The sequence below is a fragment of the Chroicocephalus ridibundus genome, chromosome 9 (assembly GCF_963924245.1).
Source record: "Chroicocephalus ridibundus chromosome 9, bChrRid1.1, whole genome shotgun sequence".
In the NCBI taxonomy this organism is placed as follows: domain Eukaryota; kingdom Metazoa; phylum Chordata; class Aves; order Charadriiformes; family Laridae; genus Chroicocephalus; species Chroicocephalus ridibundus.
Genome location: NC_086292.1, coordinates 49,934,428 through 49,951,652, shown reverse-complemented (window position 1 = coordinate 49,951,652; position 17,225 = coordinate 49,934,428). Strand labels below are relative to the sequence as shown.

General features: G+C 60.2%; 2 protein-coding genes across 3 annotated transcripts in view; both read left to right on the top strand.

Annotated features, from left to right (window-relative positions):
* Positions 1–8,814, top strand: part of RASGRF1 (Ras protein specific guanine nucleotide releasing factor 1) — a 41,482-nt gene extending 32,668 nt beyond the window's left edge. For both annotated transcript variants that reach the window (XM_063346104.1, XM_063346103.1), the window contains exons 21-27: positions 1,732–1,835; positions 2,235–2,319; positions 2,513–2,710; positions 3,495–3,574; positions 4,740–4,857; positions 5,211–5,279; positions 7,848–8,814. In XM_063346104.1, the coding sequence (XP_063202174.1) occupies positions 1,732–1,835; positions 2,235–2,319; positions 2,513–2,710; positions 3,495–3,574; positions 4,740–4,857; positions 5,211–5,279; positions 7,848–7,940 (747 nt within the window). In that variant the 3' untranslated portion in view covers positions 7,941–8,814. The remainder of the gene's footprint in view (positions 1–1,731; positions 1,836–2,234; positions 2,320–2,512; positions 2,711–3,494; positions 3,575–4,739; positions 4,858–5,210; positions 5,280–7,847) is intronic.
* Positions 8,815–9,083: 269 nt separating this feature from the next.
* Positions 9,084–16,864, top strand: CTSH (cathepsin H). Its single transcript, XM_063346970.1, has 12 exons — positions 9,084–9,209; positions 9,372–9,403; positions 9,487–9,592; positions 9,729–9,799; positions 10,307–10,411; positions 10,727–10,813; positions 11,669–11,724; positions 12,807–12,888; positions 12,977–13,045; positions 13,467–13,573; positions 15,284–15,409; positions 16,055–16,864. The coding sequence occupies exons 1-12, from the start codon at positions 9,137–9,139 to the stop codon at positions 16,128–16,130; spliced, it is 990 nt and encodes a 329-aa protein (XP_063203040.1). The 5' UTR covers positions 9,084–9,136; the 3' UTR covers positions 16,131–16,864.
* Positions 16,865–17,225: the final 361 nt, after the last annotated feature.

Below are 17,225 nucleotides of genomic sequence, written 5' to 3'. Positions count from 1 at the left end.
GATTTTGCAACAGGCTGATAAGTAGTTCTGGCCCGGGGGGGCGGTTTCCTGGGGCCGGCTCACCCTGGGGGGGCTGGAGCCGCTCTGCTTCGCCAAACTCCTGCTTTGCAGAAGGTGCTGGAGGGAGGCGATGCCTCTTCCCGGGGCGAAGCAGCACCCCAGAGCAGGGGGCTCAGCCGTCCCACGGCATTGCCTGCACGTCGTGCACCCCCAGGCACCCCACAGTGCTGGCCCCGTGCACCTCTGTCCCCGAGCACCGCTGGCTCTGGCCAGGGGACACCGCAATGGCAGCTCCTGTTGCAGTGCGGCATCCCTGAGGAGAACGGGGACAGGGCCATGCCATCCTGCAGGAAAGCTGGGGAGGGACTCTGGAGCAGGGAGGGGAGCCATGGGACGAGGGGGAACGGGTTTAAACTGGAAGAGGGGAGACCGAGATGGGATATTGGGAAGAAATTCTTGGCCGTGGGGGCGGTGAGCCCCTGGCCCAGGCTGCCCAGAGAAGCTGGGGCTGCCCCATCCCTGGAGGGGTTCAAGGCCAGGTTGGACGGGGCTTGGAGCAACCTGGGCTGGTGGGAGGTGTCCCTGCCCAGGGCAGGGGGTGCCACTGGGGGGGCTTTACGGTCCCTTCCAACCCGAACCATTCTGTGATTTGCTGTTTGCTTCCAGGCGGTGCTGGGGGGGCAGCGAGGAGGGTCCAGGCTGCCTGTGGCAGTAACTGGCCAGACTGGAGGCAGCGCAGGGCACCTGCACCCACCCTGCTCCCACCGCCCTGTGCGCTCTGTGCTTCGCCCTCGGCCCTCACAGCTCAGTCCCCGGAGCCGCCTGCGGTTCCCGGTCGTGCTGTTCCATCCCGGCGTGGTGCCAGCATGGCCTCTCTTTCCCGCGCGCCCCCCATGCTGGGAGCTGCTCCATCCCCTCTCCCGGGACCCGGACAGGAGGGATGCTGCCGCTCCTTTCCAGGAGCAGGGATGCTGTGGCAGGATTTTAGACCGTTCCCTGCTGGGAAAACCCTGAGTTCGGGCTGTGTTTGGGCTGAACAGCGAAGTCCGTGCACACTCCGTGCAGGTCTGGGGCCGAGGCTCTCGCCATCAGCCCCGCTGGCTTCAAGCACGGGGCACCCCGAGTCCCCCACTGCAAACGCCACTCGGCCAGAGCCAGGCAGCAGGGACGGGGACTGTCCCCGTTCTCCTGCTTTTCTGGGCATCCCTTGGAAGAGCCGTCCCGACAGCAGCAGGGCCAGGAGCTGCCAGCCCCGGGGGCGCTGGCGGAGCAGTGCCGCGGCCGGGCAGGGGCAGCTGGGCACGGGGCAGTGGCTCAGCAGCACGGCTCCGGCTGGGGTCCCCTGGTGCTTTATTAATTAAACACACGTAGAGCAAAAAGGCAGCGGTTGCAGAAGCCGACGTGGGGGGATCCGTTCCGTAGCTGACACCTAATTACTTAAATAGAGGAGACGAGTTAATTTTGTGTCTGTACGTCTGCTGGGATGATAACGTAATTAAAACCATGGGGTTTGCAGGGCTGTGTGAGGCTGGCACTTCTCAGCACTGGCGGGATGCGGGATGCGGTGCCTCTGGACCGTTGGACCAGCGCGGCACCGCACACGCCAGCTCTGATGGGGAAGAGCCTTTGGCTTGGGAGTCCGGCTTTGGCTTTGATTTTGTGTGCAGGAAATGTGGAAGCTCTTACTGCGGTCTTAACTAATGAGCCCTCACCGTTGCCTTTGTCACTCAGGCCGAGGGAGTTAAAGCCGAACCTTTTGAAAATCACTCGGCCCTGGAAATAGCAGAACAGCTGACGCTGCTGGACCACCTCGTCTTCAAGAAGATCCCGTATGAGTGAGTGATGCCCACGAGTGAGGACGGGCTCTTCTGGTGGCCCGGGGCTCTGTGGCCACCCGCTGCCCTGCGTCCAGCCTGGCCTGGGCTAAGCCCAGATGGTGCAAACCCTTCCCAGCTGCCGCCAGCTTCGCGGGTAGCCCGCGCTGGGCTCAACTCAAGCCCGGATTTGAGGCCTGACCCTGTGGTTCATCTGCTGGTGTCCCCGGGGTGACCAGCTTGGGGGGAGCCTCCCACATCCATCGCACTGTCAAGCCCATCCGTGTGGTCCCTTTCCGGCAGTGTGGGGGGCAGAGGCCCTGGTGTCTCTGTCCCGTGCGGGTGCGGTGGAGCTTGCAGGGCTTGGGTGTCCCACGAAGAATGGGAAATAAATGTTGACCTGAATGTTGTCATTTGCAGAGAGTTCTTCGGGCAAGGCTGGATGAAGCTCGAGAAGAACGAAAGGACTCCTTACATCATGAAGAACACAAAACACTTCAATGATGTAAGTGCAGCCGCTGCGGGGGACGGGGAGACAGGTCCCGGTGTCAGGTGGAGCATCTCCCGGTGCAGTTGCTCCTGCTGGGGCTGCTGCAGTGAAGGGAAATCTTTTTAAAAAACGCTGTGAGGCTGGAGGGCGCGTAGCTGTTGTCCAGAGCCGTCCTAACACGTGGGCTGGGACCGGTGTCTCCCCGAAGGTCAGTAACTTGATAGCGTCGGAGATCCTCCGGAACGAGGAGATCAACGCGCGGGTGAGCGCCATCGAGAAGTGGGTGGCGGTGGCGGACATCTGCAGGTGCCTGCACAACTACAACGCGGTGCTGGAGATCACCTCCTCCCTCAACCGCAGTGCCATCTTCCGCCTGAAGAAAACCTGGCTCAAGGTCTCCAAGCAGGTAGGGGCGCGGGGGGGACGCGCTGCGGGCGGGCAGGGCAGGATGTCACGGGCCGGGTGTGATGGTTTTGGGGTGACAGGAGGCACAGGCATTGAAAAAACAGTTAGAAAGCGGAGTAAGGTTTTTGTGGGTCTCCCCCAGGAGGGAGGCGGTGTGTGAGCAGCTCACCCCCTGCCCCGCTGTCGGGTTTGGTCGTCCTGCGGCTCAGATGCGCAGCTAGAGGAACCTTCTCTAAAGAGTCACCGTAGCTGCGCACACGCGCGCACACACAGACACTTCTTTACCCTGGTTTTCTGGGCTTCTCAGACCAATTATGGCTGAGCAAAACGAATTCTTGTGCTGAGCTCCGTGGTACAGAAATAGCTCGGACCTGCCCGGTGCAGAGTCTGATGGAGGCCAGGGGCTGCCGAGCCAAACCGCTGCGTGGGCTCCTCGGAACATGGAACATGGTCTTTTTTCCTGCAAAGTGACAAATCTGTAAATTAAAACAGGCTCTGGCGAAGGTGGGAGGCGGGGAAGGGGGAAGGAAACAAGCGCATAGCCTGTCTTCATTATGTGTTGGAGGAGCTTTACTTTCACGTGCTTGCTCGGCTCCTCTGGACGCCACCAGGAGCCAGGTGACGGCCAGGGCAGAATTTGTACCTGCGAAGGTGTCGAGCAGCCAGAGGGGGGGATGTGCGGGATGGGAACCACCCTGTGGCTCCACAGGCTTCACCCCGCCTGGCCGCGGGGATGGGGGTTCCTTCTGGGGCCTTCTCCAAGCGACGCTTTGGGTTTCTTGCAGACGAAGGCTCTGATCGATAAGCTGCAAAAGCTGGTGTCGTCGGAGGGCAGGTTCAAGAACCTGAGGGAGGCACTGAAAAAGTGAGTGACCGATGCTGCTGCTCCTGCGGCTGCTGCTGCGAGGGGGCTGCTGACGGCCGGACAGGCCCCCCCAGTGGCAGGGAGCCTGCATCCCACCCCGGCTCTCGCGCTGCGGGCTGCGGCGTTGCTCACAAGATGATTTCGGAGCCCGCACTAAGGTGCATCTTGTGCAGCGGGCACCAGGCAGTGGCTCACAAAGCGATCCCGAGTAATGAGCCGCTCCTTTGAGCAGCGGTGTGGAAAAATGTGAATAAAAGGGATTGTAAAGAGGCAAATCACTGCCAGGCACCCAGAAACTTCCCCCCCGCCTCCTGCCAGGCTGATAGTTTAAACCCCGAAGTGTGCCAGCTTTAGCTGTGGTTTCCCACCAGGCAGCGCGTGTCACTGCAGCCAGCCGGGACCTTTCTGGCAGCACAGGGGGTGGCTGCGAGTGAGGGCTCTCTTCAGCCGAGAGCGGGCAGTGCCGCAGCGGCCGCCAGCCCCACGTCCTCCCGGACACGGCATCGGGATTCTCTGCCAGCGCGCGGGTTCCCCAATCCGTCATTGCCTGGTGTTCCCAAACCGTCGTTGCCTATCGTTCCCAAATCGTTGTTGCTTGGTGTTCCCAAATTGCTGTTGCTTGGTCGCGCAGTCGAGGAGCCCGGTGCCGTGGGTGCGGGGGGAGCGGGTGCCGAGCTGCCCTGGAGGGGGCTTGTGCCTCCCGGTGCCCACAGACCCCCGGGCTGTGGTCATCGGCAGCACACAGGGATCCTGCCTGGGGGCCGGGGCCGGGGGGGGTGGTGAAGGGGGGGGCGATCCCAGCACCCGCACTGTCCCCAGCTCTCGGCGGGGTCTTGCTGGCTGCGGGGCCCGAGGCCGGCCCGGGGGAACCTTTAAAAGGTGTTTCCAACTCTCTGCCAAAGCTGCCCCGGAGTCACCTCCTGCAGCCTGCGGCTTCGTGCGGGGCATGGCCGGGCTCGTGCACCTCCTGCCCTGCCCGCAGGGACGGCGGCTACGGGGTGAGGTCCACGAGAGCAGCAGCCCTCCCGGGAGAGGCTTCCTTCTGGGGGCTCTGTATATTAGAGAGAATCCTTCAGGTTCTGCTAACTGGAGTCCGACCCTCCTCCCACTCCAAAGCCCCGGAGTAAGGCAGTTTTCTTTATTTATTTCTGGTTTGCTCCCAAAGTTGTGACCCTCCGTGTGTCCCCTACCTGGGAATGTACCTGACCGACCTGGCGTTCATCGAGGAGGGGACCCCGAATTACACGGAGGACGGCCTGGTGAACTTCTCCAAAATGAGGATGGTGAGTCTCCCGGCCGCGCTGCGGTGGGCGTGCGGGGCCGGGTTGAAGCAGTGTGGCTCGGTGCTGCGGTGCTGGCCTGGTCTGTGCCCGCCCCGTGCAGCCCCCCAGCCGGCTGCCGTCCGCACAGCACCAGGCGGCCACGCGTGTCCCCCTGCACGCCTGCGGGCAGCCAGCGTTGTCCCTGGTGAGGGATGGCGCCGGAAGAAAGAAGAAAGCCCTTTGCACCGTGCTCTGGTTGAAAGGTGGGGACGGGGTGTGCTCCGCCGGCCGCCTGTCGCCCTCCCAGGTGCGGGGACGCGGTGCCCGTGGGGGTGGCAGTGCTGGAAACGCTCCTGTGTTTTATCTCCGGACAGATTTCACATATCATCAGAGAGATCCGCCAGTTCCAGCAAACCTCCTACAAGATTGAGCACCAGCCTAAGGTACGGCCTTTGTCCGGAGAGCCACGCGCTCGCTCTCCTCGTCTCCCACTCCAGCTGCCGGGTCTAAGCCCCTTCAATTTCTGGCAGCTCCTTCGGGGAAGACGGGATGCTCCTGTAAGAAATGTAACACTGAAAATGCCAGCAGGACCAGTGCGGGTGTGGGGGCTTGCGTCAGGCAAGGCGTAACGGGGGGGGACGGGCAGGGGAGGTGGGTAGCGACCTCCCTGCTCCTCTGGGCACGCGTGTGCCCCGCCGTGCAGCCCGTAACGAGCCCCTCGCCCACGCAGCGCTGCCGGCAGGGCAACAGGATCCGGCTCCCGCCCGCCCTCCAGGCTTTGCCCAGAACAAGCCAGCGCTGACCCTCTTGGTCCCCAGCTTCGCTGCCGCTTCTTCCCTTTCGCTCTGGTTCTTGCTACAAGCCACTGCCATCGTGGGCATGGCGGGCAGCAGCCCGGCACGGTCTTGCCGAGCTGGGGCTGGCGTGTGGCCGCGGTTGGGCAGTGAGGCAGGGAGCAGCCTGGACAGGCTCCCGGGGCACGGGTGGGTTCTGGGCATGGAGCCAACCTCCGCTGGGAGCCGCTTTTGGGCAAATGTCAGCCAAAGCGAAGACCTGCACGCTGTGAGAGCGTGGGTCTTGCTGTGGATGTCCCCGTCGTGCGGGAGAGCAGCTCCAGAACTCAGCCGGAGCCGGTGTTTTACCTGCAGGTGGAACGAGAGGCTGTACCTTCCCCATCCCTGCGGCCCTTCCATGGGAATGGGTAACAAGTGTCTGTGGCCCCTGGCACGGCCGCCCTCGCGCCCTGCGCTCCCTTGCCCTGTGCTGGCGTCCGCGGCAGGAGCGTGGCGGGTGCCTCTGCGCTGGGAGCAGTGCCTGGGCCTTGCTGGTGGCTGTCGGCGGCGGGGCAGGGGACGGAGGGCACTGCAGCGGCTGCAGCAGGCTCCCCAGTGCCCCCCCGGCACGCTGCGGCGGAGGCATTGCTGCAGACAGCAGCCGTGCATGGACACAGCGGCCGTTGGCCGGGCGTGCGGCGTGTGGACGGCCAGAGCGCTGCTGGGGCTGCTCCGCCCGTTTGTAAAATGCAGGCGCTGCTCCTCGCCCGCACAGCCGGGACACGGCGCCGGGGCCACCCCTCCGTCAGTGCCCCCCTTCCCTTGCAACAGAGCAGGGCCAGACTCTGCGTCCCCCTGGGTCGCTCCCAGCAGCTGGGTTATCCCAGAACCGGCAGAGCCCACCCGGCAGATGCTGAGGAACAGCAATTGTGGGGCAGCACCCCCTCCCCCGGCTGGGGCTGCAGGCTGGGGGCAGAGCGTGTCCCAGTCTCCCCTGCAGCCTGGTGCTGGGTAGAGTCTGCCTCGCGGTGGCCCCCACACGTGTGATGAGCTGAAAGGTCTCGGCCGCCCTCGCGCTTCCTCTGCGGCTGCACTGCAGAGCCACCCCGGAACTGGGCTGGTTGCTGTGGGGGTTTCCACTATCTGCAGCGCTGCTCTTCTCCAAAACAGCAAACCCTCCTGCCCCGCAGGCACCTGCCAAACCTGCCCAGCGCCCGGCTGCTGCATTGCTGGCCATTGGGCCAGGGTAAACTGCCCTCCGATGACACCAGTGTCCGTGTGAGGTGGCAGGAACAGCCCCAGTCCCTCTGGACCATGACCCCTGGCTGGGCTGGCAGAGGTCGGGGAGCCACGGGCTTTGGTTTTAGCCTCCGCGGCGCTGGGCGGCCCCAGCCCTGCCCTCCACACTGCCGGAGCAAGGCTCGCTCCGCAGCCTTTTCCCAGCGGGGCACAGCGAGTGATGCTGCCTCCTCCCGCCTCTCCTGCTCCAGCGTCTGCCAACGCAGCCCCCTGCTCTGGGAAACCTGCCTGAAACAGCCAACACCGAGGGCAGCGGGGAAGGGTAGCGCAGGTGGGGCCGTGCATGGCCGTGTGTCGCCCTGTGTCCCTGCAGAGGGGGGACACAGTCTCACACAACCTCCCGGACGCTGTTGTGGCTGGTGGGGTGAAGCCCCGTCCGTGCTGCTGGCCTTTCCCGGGCAGAAGGTCTCCTGCCAGCAGCTCCCTGCGCCCGCTGGCTCCGAGCCCCACGCGCGGCGCCTTGCCCTGGCACGGGCTGTGCCCATCTTCAGCATCAGCTGCACGTGCCGTGCTGCTAGCGAGGCCAAAGGTGCACTTGGGGAAAATTCTTGCAGGAATTGCAAGCAGGTTTTCTGCTAGCACTGGAGCAGATGTCCTGCCCCGTCAGCGGCGTTCCTGCAGCAAGAACGTCGTTTCCCAACTTGGGTGGTGCCTTAATTATCAGGGTTTTGTGTTCTCAACCGGAGAGAACTTTGTAGCTGATAAAATAGTACCAGAGAAGAAAACTAAGCAAGAAAACCAGAAGAGCAGCCGAGGCAGGAGCGCAGCCCAGGAGGAGATAAGTGCGTGCAACGCCTGTGTCGGTTGGCAGGAGCTGCAGCCACTTCTCTGCGACTTGTTCACTGCTCGGGCCTTTAGCATTTCCTAATTTTGGCATTTATCGTTGGCCGCAGCAGAGGTGAGTCCTCCCCGCTGACGGTTTGGCTCTCCTTGTTCCAGGTGACGCAGTACCTGCTGGACCACTCGTTTGTGATGGACGAAGAAACCCTTTACGAAGCTTCTCTGCGAATAGAGCCCAAACTGCCTTCCTGAGGCCGGAGCAGTGGCCGGCGGCCGCTGGTGTACACAGCTATACCATACTGTATATAGCTCCTCTTTCTCTCGGACGCCCTGGCGTGACTCCCACCTTGTGCTTCTCCAAGCAAACCGTCCCCCTCCTTCTTAGCCCGCAGTAGACCTTGCGTAGGATTTCCCGCATCGTTTAAGGTTTCACGCATCGACACTTTGCTGGAGTCCTGGTTTCTTTTTCGATGATGTTATTTTTGTCATTTGTTCTTCTCGAGGGAGCTGGCGGTCGGGCAGGTGAACCCCCGCGTTCCCCCGGGGCGCTCGGGCGGCGCGGAGCAGCTCTCGCTCGGACTTTATGGGCAGTAACATCCCTGGGCGAGCTCCGTAAGGCGGGGGAAGAGAACGCATTAAAGCTTATCCCTCCGTGCGAAGCTGCCCTCTCTCTGTGTGCCGCCCCCCGCGCTGGCCTGGCGCCGGGGGGGCCCTCGGCCGCTGCCCCCGTCCCTCCCAAGTCGGGAAGATGGAAACGTCCCTTTGGCTCCTCGCTGCGTACGGCTCATGACAAGCTTCTGTTGAAATGCTATAGATCCGTATACCTTGTGACCACTATGAGTAACATGATGTAGAGTTAGAAAAAGATGACCGAGTGTTTTTATTACATATACTGTAATCCTGTCTAACCACCTTCTAGCAGGAATATAGTAATGTAGTGCTTATTCTGTGAATATTACCATGTATTTTTTACATTGTACAGTATATAAACACAGTTTAACTTTACAGTGGCAGGCATGCTCCACTCTGACAACCAGAACACTTTTGCTGTAAGCAATACCTCGTGGTATGAGAATTCTCTTTCAAAGCCCTAAAACTATTTCAACTTACAGCTTGTTTGGAAGGAAAAAAAAAAAAAAAAAAATTATTTCCTTTTTTTTTTTTTTTTTTTTTTTTTTTGTAAAAATATATGTTTTCCTGATTACCTCTTGCTAATAAATCTATTCTATCTCAGGGTGAACCGGGGCTCGGCATGGTTTTTATCGGCGGGGCAACGCCGCTCCCGCGGGTACGCGCCCCCCCCCCCCCCCCAAGACCCCCTCCCCAAGACCCCCTCCCCCGCCCACACCGGCCCCAAAATGGGGAGGGGCCGCCCGTGGGTTGCCCCGCCCCCCTGCCCCACCCCCTGCCCCACCCCCGGCGGCGGCTCGTCCCAGTTCATCGCGGCCATGCACTGGGGCGCTTTACTGGTTGCGGCCGCGCTCCTGGCGCCCACCGCCGCTTGGGAACCCACCGAGGAAGGTAAAGGGGTACAGGGGGTGGGGGGGGGTGGGGGGAAAGTTGGGGGGGGGGCTCGGCTCGGTTCGGCTCGCCGTCCCGGGCGCTCGGAGAGCGCCCGGGGCGGCGAGCCGAGCCGAGCCGAGCCAGTCGCTGACTCCTCCCCGTCCCCCCCCCCCCCGGCAGATGAGCTGCAATTCAAGGCCTGGATGTTGCAGGTAAAGCTCGGGGATGGGATGGGGACCCCTCGGGAGGGGTGGGGGTGTGGGTGTGGGTTTGATGAGTTTTTCCTCCCCCCCAGAACAACCGGCGGTACGATGCCGGAGAGTATCCCCGCAGGCTGAGCATCTTCCTGGACAACAAGAGGCAGATCGAGGAGCACAACGCTGGCAACCACAGCTTCCAGAGTAGGAGCCGCTTCTTTCCCAGACCACCCACCCCCCTACTCCCCCCCCCCCCCCGCCCCGCATCCCGCTCTGGCTGGGAACTCCCAGCCTTAGCCAGCAAAACCTTCCCCTTCCCTCCTCCTCCTCCTTCTTCTAGTGGGCCTGAACCAGTTCTCGGATCTGACCTTCGCGGAATTTAAAAAGTTGTACCTGTGGAGGGAGCCCCAGGTGAGTCACGGGAGTGTGGGGATGGCGGGGGGTCCCCGAGCCGTGGGGGTCTCTTCTCCGTGCTGCGCCGGGTCAGCGCCCCATCCCTGTGCTGCCTGAAACCCACTTTGCTCCATGCCCTGTCCCACCGGGATAAGAGCGAGGTGAACCCCCCATGTCCCCTGCCTTCCCAGCTTTCAGCCACCTCTGGCTCTTGACCCGGGCTCTAGCCAAACCGTCACTTCTGCTTTCAGCTTTGCAGGTCGGTCTGCATTTTTATGGGTAGACCCAAGGCCTGATCCCGGCTCTTTGGGGAGTTAGGAGCTCCCTGAGCAGCTCCGACACCGCTCCTGGGGGGTGCGGGCTGGCAGTGCCCTTCCAGGGCTGGCCCAGGTCTCCCGGCTGGTGTGGCCGGCATGCAGAGGGCCATGGTAGTCACTGCTCCCTCCACCCCGAGGAGGGTGGCTGCCTGCGGGCCACTGTCCCCCAGCATGGCGGCTGGCCACAGCCCTCCTGCCTCGCTTGCAGAACTGCTCAGCCACGAAGGGGAACTTCCTGCGCAGCTCGGGGCCGTATCCAGACTCCGTTGACTGGAGGAAGAAGGGAAATTTTGTGACGCCTGTGAAAAACCAGGTGAGGAGCGTGTGTCATCGGTGATGCAGCAAGAGGGTGAGGGGGGAGAGGGGGGCGAACCGCTGCAGGCAGGGCCCCGTGCCAGAGGAGGAGTGCGGGGTGCCCACTGGGAAGCAGGCTCCCCCAGGACCCCCTCTGTGGCTGGGGCGAGGGTGGCCGGGGCAGGGGACAAGCAAGAGGTGAAGCCTGGCTGTGGGCAGGGAGTGGAAGCGCCGTGGTCCCGGTGTGCCCTTTGGCCCCGGCCCTGGCGTTTCGGGGAGGCTGGTGACCCCCGCGGCACATTATGGACTGTCCCCTCTCCGGTTCCTAACGCAGGGCCCCTGCGGGAGCTGCTGGACCTTTTCCACCACGGGGTGTTTGGAGTCCGCTATTGCGATTGCCACGGGAAAGCTCCTCTCTCTGGTAAGAGATTTCCCTCTCCTGCGCACTGACGGCGAGTCCTGCCTCCAGTTACCTGCCGGGGCAGCCAGCAGGGCCGGCCCGCTCCTGTCCGGGACAGCTGCTGGTGGCTTGTTCCGAGTCCGGCTGTACTGGCTGCGGTACTGTCAGCACCCGTGGCCCTGCAGTGCCCGTGCAGCCCTTCGCAAGCCGAGCAGAGCTGCTGCAGGAGGCGCTGGGCAGCGTGGCCGGGAGCTCTCTCTGCCTCTCGCCATCCCCTCTCGGGGTCCGGTGTCCCGCTGCCCCGGGCTTGGGCAGAGCCCTTCTTGGAGCAGGACAAAACCGGAGGGGCCAGAGGCTGACGAATCCTGCCGCGGGGAGCAGGCGTGGATAGCCGGAGCCGTGTCTGGCGCTGCCGGCTGGCACGAGCTCCCTGCTGCGGAACAGCTTGCTGCAAGCAGCACGTTGTGAGACGGTTTATTTCTAAACTGCCAGAGGGTTTATATTCTTGAAGAACCAGAAAGACAGTAGCCACTTACACAACTTACCAGAATAGCTGAGGGCTGGGCGTAAGTGTTAAAAACAAACTTGACCTTTGAAAGAGATCCCAGCCAGCGCTCCGGCAGGTGGGACGGCGTCCCGGCAGGCGTGAGGAGGAATTGCCTCTGCAGCCCGAGCATCCCGGGCTGCCGGCTCGACGTCTTCCTCGTCCCACTCCTCGGGATGCGGAGCCGTTCAGCCGGGTGATTCCTGATGGCAGCGGGTGAACAGGCAGCTGCATGGGTCAAACCAGCGCTCTTTGGTTGCCCACTGCGTTCTGTCTCACTTGTTCTGAACGCAGGTGTTGAATACGTGCTGACTCAGACCACTTTTCCGTAGGCAGAACAACAGTTGGTTGATTGCGCCCAGGCTTTTAACAACCACGGCTGCAGTGGGTAAGTAATATCAAGTAACAAAGAATAGAAAATGATTGACAGCCTTCCTCAGGATGTAGTGTCGGGATCTTGGAGTGGTTTTTGTTGCCCCTCGGCTGAGAGGTGTCAAGGAAAACAGTTACGGGTTGGGTTGGGTTTGGTTTGCTTATTTTAATTTCGCCCTCTCTAGAGGTTAGAATGTTTCACTGAATCTCCAGCATTTCCTAACCTCTGTTGTTCCTCTTGTTTATTAGTTTTTCTTCTCATATTTGTTTAGTTACAATGTCTTCTGATACCGCAGTCACGGGTGCGATGTGCTAGGCTTTAACGTGCTCAGGGAAAACAAGGGGAGTTTTATCTGTTGCTCTGCTCGCGAGTCACGCGCATCTCATGGTGCGTTAAGGAACCCACAGAAACCTCGGCTTCCCCTTTGGTAAACTCCTGCTGGCATTGCTAGAGATGGCAGAAAATAAAGCTTTCTGAAATCTTACGTTTCCTGTAAGATAAGTGGTCCCCGAGGAATGTTCAGAACGTTGAGCAGAACCACTCTGGGTGCTTTTTATTTTTCTCGTGACTCCTCCTTAGTCCTCTCCCTGTGAGCACGCCCTGACCGCGCTCCCCTTGGCTCCCTTCTGCGAGATGCGCTCCCTGGAGGTGGCTGGGGAAGGAAGCAGCCCCTCGCTGAAGACTTGGGTTCCTCATCCTCACCTGTGCTGTGCCACCGGAGACCCCGGCCGGTCTGGGCAGAGGTCACCAAAAAACACCTTTTAGTGTGCGAGGCTGCAGAGCCGAGCTGGCCCGGCGGGCGCTGTGGGGGCGAGGTGACGTTCTCCCCCGGGGACTGGGCACCCCTGAGATTTCCCGTGCCTGTGGAGGACCATCCCAACCAGCGCGATGGGCTGGGCCCAGAGTGCCGACCGGGAGGATGCTGCAGGCACAGGCTGGAGTTTATGCCTTTAGAGGGCCTGGGACACGCACTGTCCTTCCCTTCCCCCTTTGCGGGAGCAGTCTGTAGGATGCAGGGGGGGCTGACGGCTTTGCTCCGCAGAAGCTGCGGCGTTACCCTCCGAATTAATCTGCTTGCTGGCTGTGTTGTCTTGCAGGGGCCTGCCAAGCCAAGCCTTTGAATACATACTGTATAACAAAGGGCTCATGGGGGAGGACACCTACCCGTACCAGGCCAAGGTACTTCCAGCGCAGCTCGGACGCGTTCCTGCGGCGGCAGAGCAGGGTCCCCAGCAGGCTCTGACACCGCTTCCTTCTGTCCCCACAGAACGGCACCTGCAAGTTCCAGCCGGAGAAGGCTATTGCGTTTGTCAAGGATGTTATCAATATCACCCTGGTGAGGCTGCAAGGGTTGTGTTTCCCAACGGCCAGGGCTGTGCCAAGCCTGCCCGGGGAGGTGCTGGGGTGCCCCGGGGTGTGCCGGGCTCCGCAGCGCTGTGCGGAGCGGAGCGAGGGGCTGGTGGGCACGCTCCTCCTCTCCTGCGCACCGCTGGCGCCCTGTGCTGGAGGTGGCACCGATGAAGTGCTGTGGGCAAGTACAGGCATGAGGTCTCTGCCTGCTTTCCACGGTGGGTGCACCTCCAGGCTCTAAGAAAGTCTTGGTTCTCATCTTTCAATGCAAACAGCGCTCGTTGTCCTGTCTGCGAGCAGAAAGCCAGGGTCAGCCATCCCCACTGCGCCCCAGCTGCTGGTCCAGCGATCCCGACTGGTCCCAGTGTAATCGGGACGTAAATGACCCTGGGTTCTTCTTCTTGCAGTACGACGAGGATGGCATGGTAGAAGCTGTGGGGAGGCACAACCCGGTGAGCTTTGCGTTTGAGGTGACGGGTAACTTCATGCACTACAGAAAAGGCGTCTACTCCAAGTGAGTGTTTCTGAGCCTGGGGGTGAGGGGAAGGTGTAGGGCTGGAATCACTCCCATCCCCATTTCTCCTGCTTTGCGGCACTGGGCGCAGGGACACTGAACTGCATTCTTGCATTTTCTTTTAAACCGAAAATAGAAAGCATGAGTAAACTGAGCCTTGATATACCGATTTCCCAGGGGGATGAGAGCGCAGCGCAGGGAAGAGGAACAGTGTGCTTGCAGCCCATTTACTGCTCAGAACCAGTCCAGCCTGAGGGCCGGGCTGTATTTGGAAGGAAGCTCAGCCATCAGTGAGCTGGGGAGGTGCCGCAGGGCCAGGGGAGGCCGTCCCAGGGCTGAGGTGTGTGTCTGAGCTGGGGATGGTGGCGGGGACAGCCCTGGTGTTGCAGCTGGGACGTTTGCAGGCAGGGTCCCTGCAGGGCAGGCAGGGCCCGAGCACCCCCTGCCCATCTACTTGGTGCTCCCCTGCCTCTGCCGCCGGACGGGGAAGAAAAGCGGCAGAGATGAAACAGTAGTTTGAGACATGAAGTGACCTCGCAGGAGGAGGTCTCAAGTGTTGCGTCAACTCTACAGCCAAGGCAAAGAACAACTTAAAAGGATGATTGTTGTATTTTGGAAAGACTACGGAAGCTAACTGCCGCAGGGTAGATTTCTATTAGGCAAGAAATGGGAAAAGTGCATGTTTGGAGAGAACTAGAAAAATACTTTAGAGTAATGAATCCTCAGTCACGTAGAACTGCAGGGAAAATTAAACTAAGAGTCTAAGCATGAGTGCTCTGCCCCCGGGAGCTGCAAGGGAAGGTAGCAGGCAGCACCGTGACTTGGAGCGGCTTTGCTGTCGCGAGAACGACCGTAGTCTCAAAGGTAACTGCCAGCAAGAGGCAGGTGTCAGGGTGAAAGCAGGCAGATGGGCAAGATGCTTTGTGGTAGGATTCCAGTTTGAGGAAGAGACACCGAGTAAAGTTACCCTGTAGATTTGTAGTCTAAGGTAGATTTAAAGTCAGAGCCTATGGAATAATTGATGCTCCGGTGTTTTCAGCCTCTGCTCCCCAGACCAATCTTAACAGGTTCAAGAAAAGTAAGTCTGTTGTGGGGATTATTGATCTTTTAGTTATCTGCCATTTGGAAATGTTTAAAACTAGGTGCTCTAGAGATGGGAGCTTGTACCTTGTGTTAGCTTGTTTTATACCACAGGCAGCAACTTTCATCAAGTGCCATTTAAAAGCTGGAAATTCAGAGGAAATACAAAGAAATGTGTATTTAGGCTGAAGAACTCGCTGTTCCCTGTGCAGAATGCGGAAGAGTGCCCCTGAACTTTGGGGCAGAACAAACCATTACTGGGATGTACTAAGGGCTTCTGGTTTTCATTGGAAACATTCTTCTGCTCAGTTTTTTCATTGTAGCTCGTTCTTGTGTGACAATGTTGATGTTAACTCTGAACGAAAGGCTGGGCCAGGTGCTCAGAGCGAAGGTCCACGTAGCCTACCAGCCTGACTTCAGATACAGCTGGTAATAATTCCTGAGTGAGAAAACAGAGCGGCATCTCCTTTTCCTGCCTCCTCTCCCTGCTCTCCACAACTGGAAGTTCAGAGTATCCATTAGTTCTTTTTGCAGTTGGAGCACGATCAAGAATGCCGGCTAATCCACGATTAATTATAGACTGTGTTTTTCATGTAACGAATCTGCGTTATTTTTCCCTTTTCTTTGCAGCCCACGGTGTGAGCACACTCCTGACAAGGTGAACCATGCTGTCCTCGCTGTGGGGTACGGGGAAGAGAATGGAACTCCTTACTGGATTGTGAAGAACTCCTGGGGCCCGCACTGGGGCATGGACGGGTAAGGAGGTCCCAACGCTGCCAGACCCACCACGGTCTCCCTGTACCTGTACGAGGGCAGTGGTGTGCGTGGGCTTCCACCCACCCTCAGCAGCCCCCAGATGGCCCTTGCGCTCTCAAGCTGGTTCCGCAGCTGGTTCCTACTCTGGAGGGGCAGGGGAAATCATCCCAGCCTCGGCAGCAAAGGAGACGTGGCTCTACAACCAGCCCTGGGGTGACTGGGTAGGGCAGACCCTTAGGTCAGTAGACGTGCACGTTGTCACCAGGCGCTCGGCTGGTGTCTGCAGAGCTGCCATACCGCTGGCTCTCCTGGTGCCAGGAGAGCTCTGTGCCTCTTCTGTGCCAGGAGAGGAACGGGTTGTGCCGGGAATGAGTTTTTACTCCAGCTCTGCAAGTATTTCCAGCTGCAAGTGGAATTTTTTAGAGTCAGGTGCTAACTCTGCTGGTTTGAGATATGAGGGGGACGGGGAATAGCATTGTCTGGTGAAGTACTGGCGGTAACAGCTCTGTCACAGGTGTTTGCTCCTTGTGCAGGCAGGAGAAAGGAGCTTGCACGTAACGAGCAGTTGCCTTACGCCAGCATCTGTCGTGGTGACTCTGACGGAGTAGGGGACGCTCACTCATACACATCTCTTCCTCTTTTTAGGTACTTCCTTATTGAACGTGGCAAGAATATGTGTGGCCTTGCCGCTTGTGCATCTTACCCCGTTCCTCAGGTGTAAGAGGAGGGAGCAGGCTGGGGAGAGTGGGCATAGGAAGATGAATTGCATATGACTTTCTGAATGCTAAAAACCAAGGAAGTGAGAACCAGCTGAAATGCCAGCCTGCTGGAAGTCATCGCCCACAGGCACCTTCCTCGGCTCGCACCAGCTTCACGCGGTGGGAAGGCCCGTGCCTGCTCTCCCCAGCCAAAGGCAACCGTGCTCCTGCGCCGAGCGCCCGACTGCCGCCGTCTCCTCGTGGCTGCAGTGCCTCGCAGTGTGCCCCGCTCGCCTGGTGCCAGCCCAGGACCTGCGGCTCCGCTGGGGCTGGTGGCAGACGGGGACACCGCTCGGAGCGTGGCAATGCCCCGCCATTACCCAGTTTGAAGACGCTGCCCCAGCAAAGCTCACCCCTTCCTCCAGGCGGCCGCTTCCCAATCAACAGATGTAACTTCCTGGGATCTGAAGGTGGTTTTTCCTTTCTAGAGAGGAGTGCTGCGATTTGTACACTTTATCTATTTTGATGAAATGTTTTTAGTATTTTTTTTGTATTAAAAGGTAGGGTATTTTAATGCAAATGGAGAAGAAATGGATGATTTTCTTTTATGAATCAATGAAGCAAGCAAGAAGCTTACTGCTAATAGTTTATAAACAGGCGACGGTGAGAGAAGGCTGTGTCAGCTGGGGACACTTCTGTTGTGTGTTATTTCACGCTAAAACCGGCCACTGGCTGAATAAAGGCGGCTCGTCACGGGTGTGTGTTGTGCTCTCTGCGCCCTGCGTGTCACCAGCACGGTCGGGGCTGGGGGACGTGGCCTGAAGCCGGCGCTTTCCCACCGTAGGGCCGGACCCGACCCGGGGGTGCCTGGCGGGGGCACCCCCACTTCTGACAGGGTTCCTCGACAGCCGCAGGGGGCCGCGCCGCGTTAAAACCTCCCTGGGGTTGCGCAACTTGCTTTTATAACCAGCTTCAACACCCCGGGACAGGGCGGTGGCGCCCGGGGGCTGCCGGCCGCCGCTCTCCGCCCCGCGGCCCTGCCCCGCCGCCGCCATGTTGCGGGGCTGTCCGGGTGCCCTGCCCTCCCCGGGGCGGGGCGGAAGCCCGCCCTTGCCACG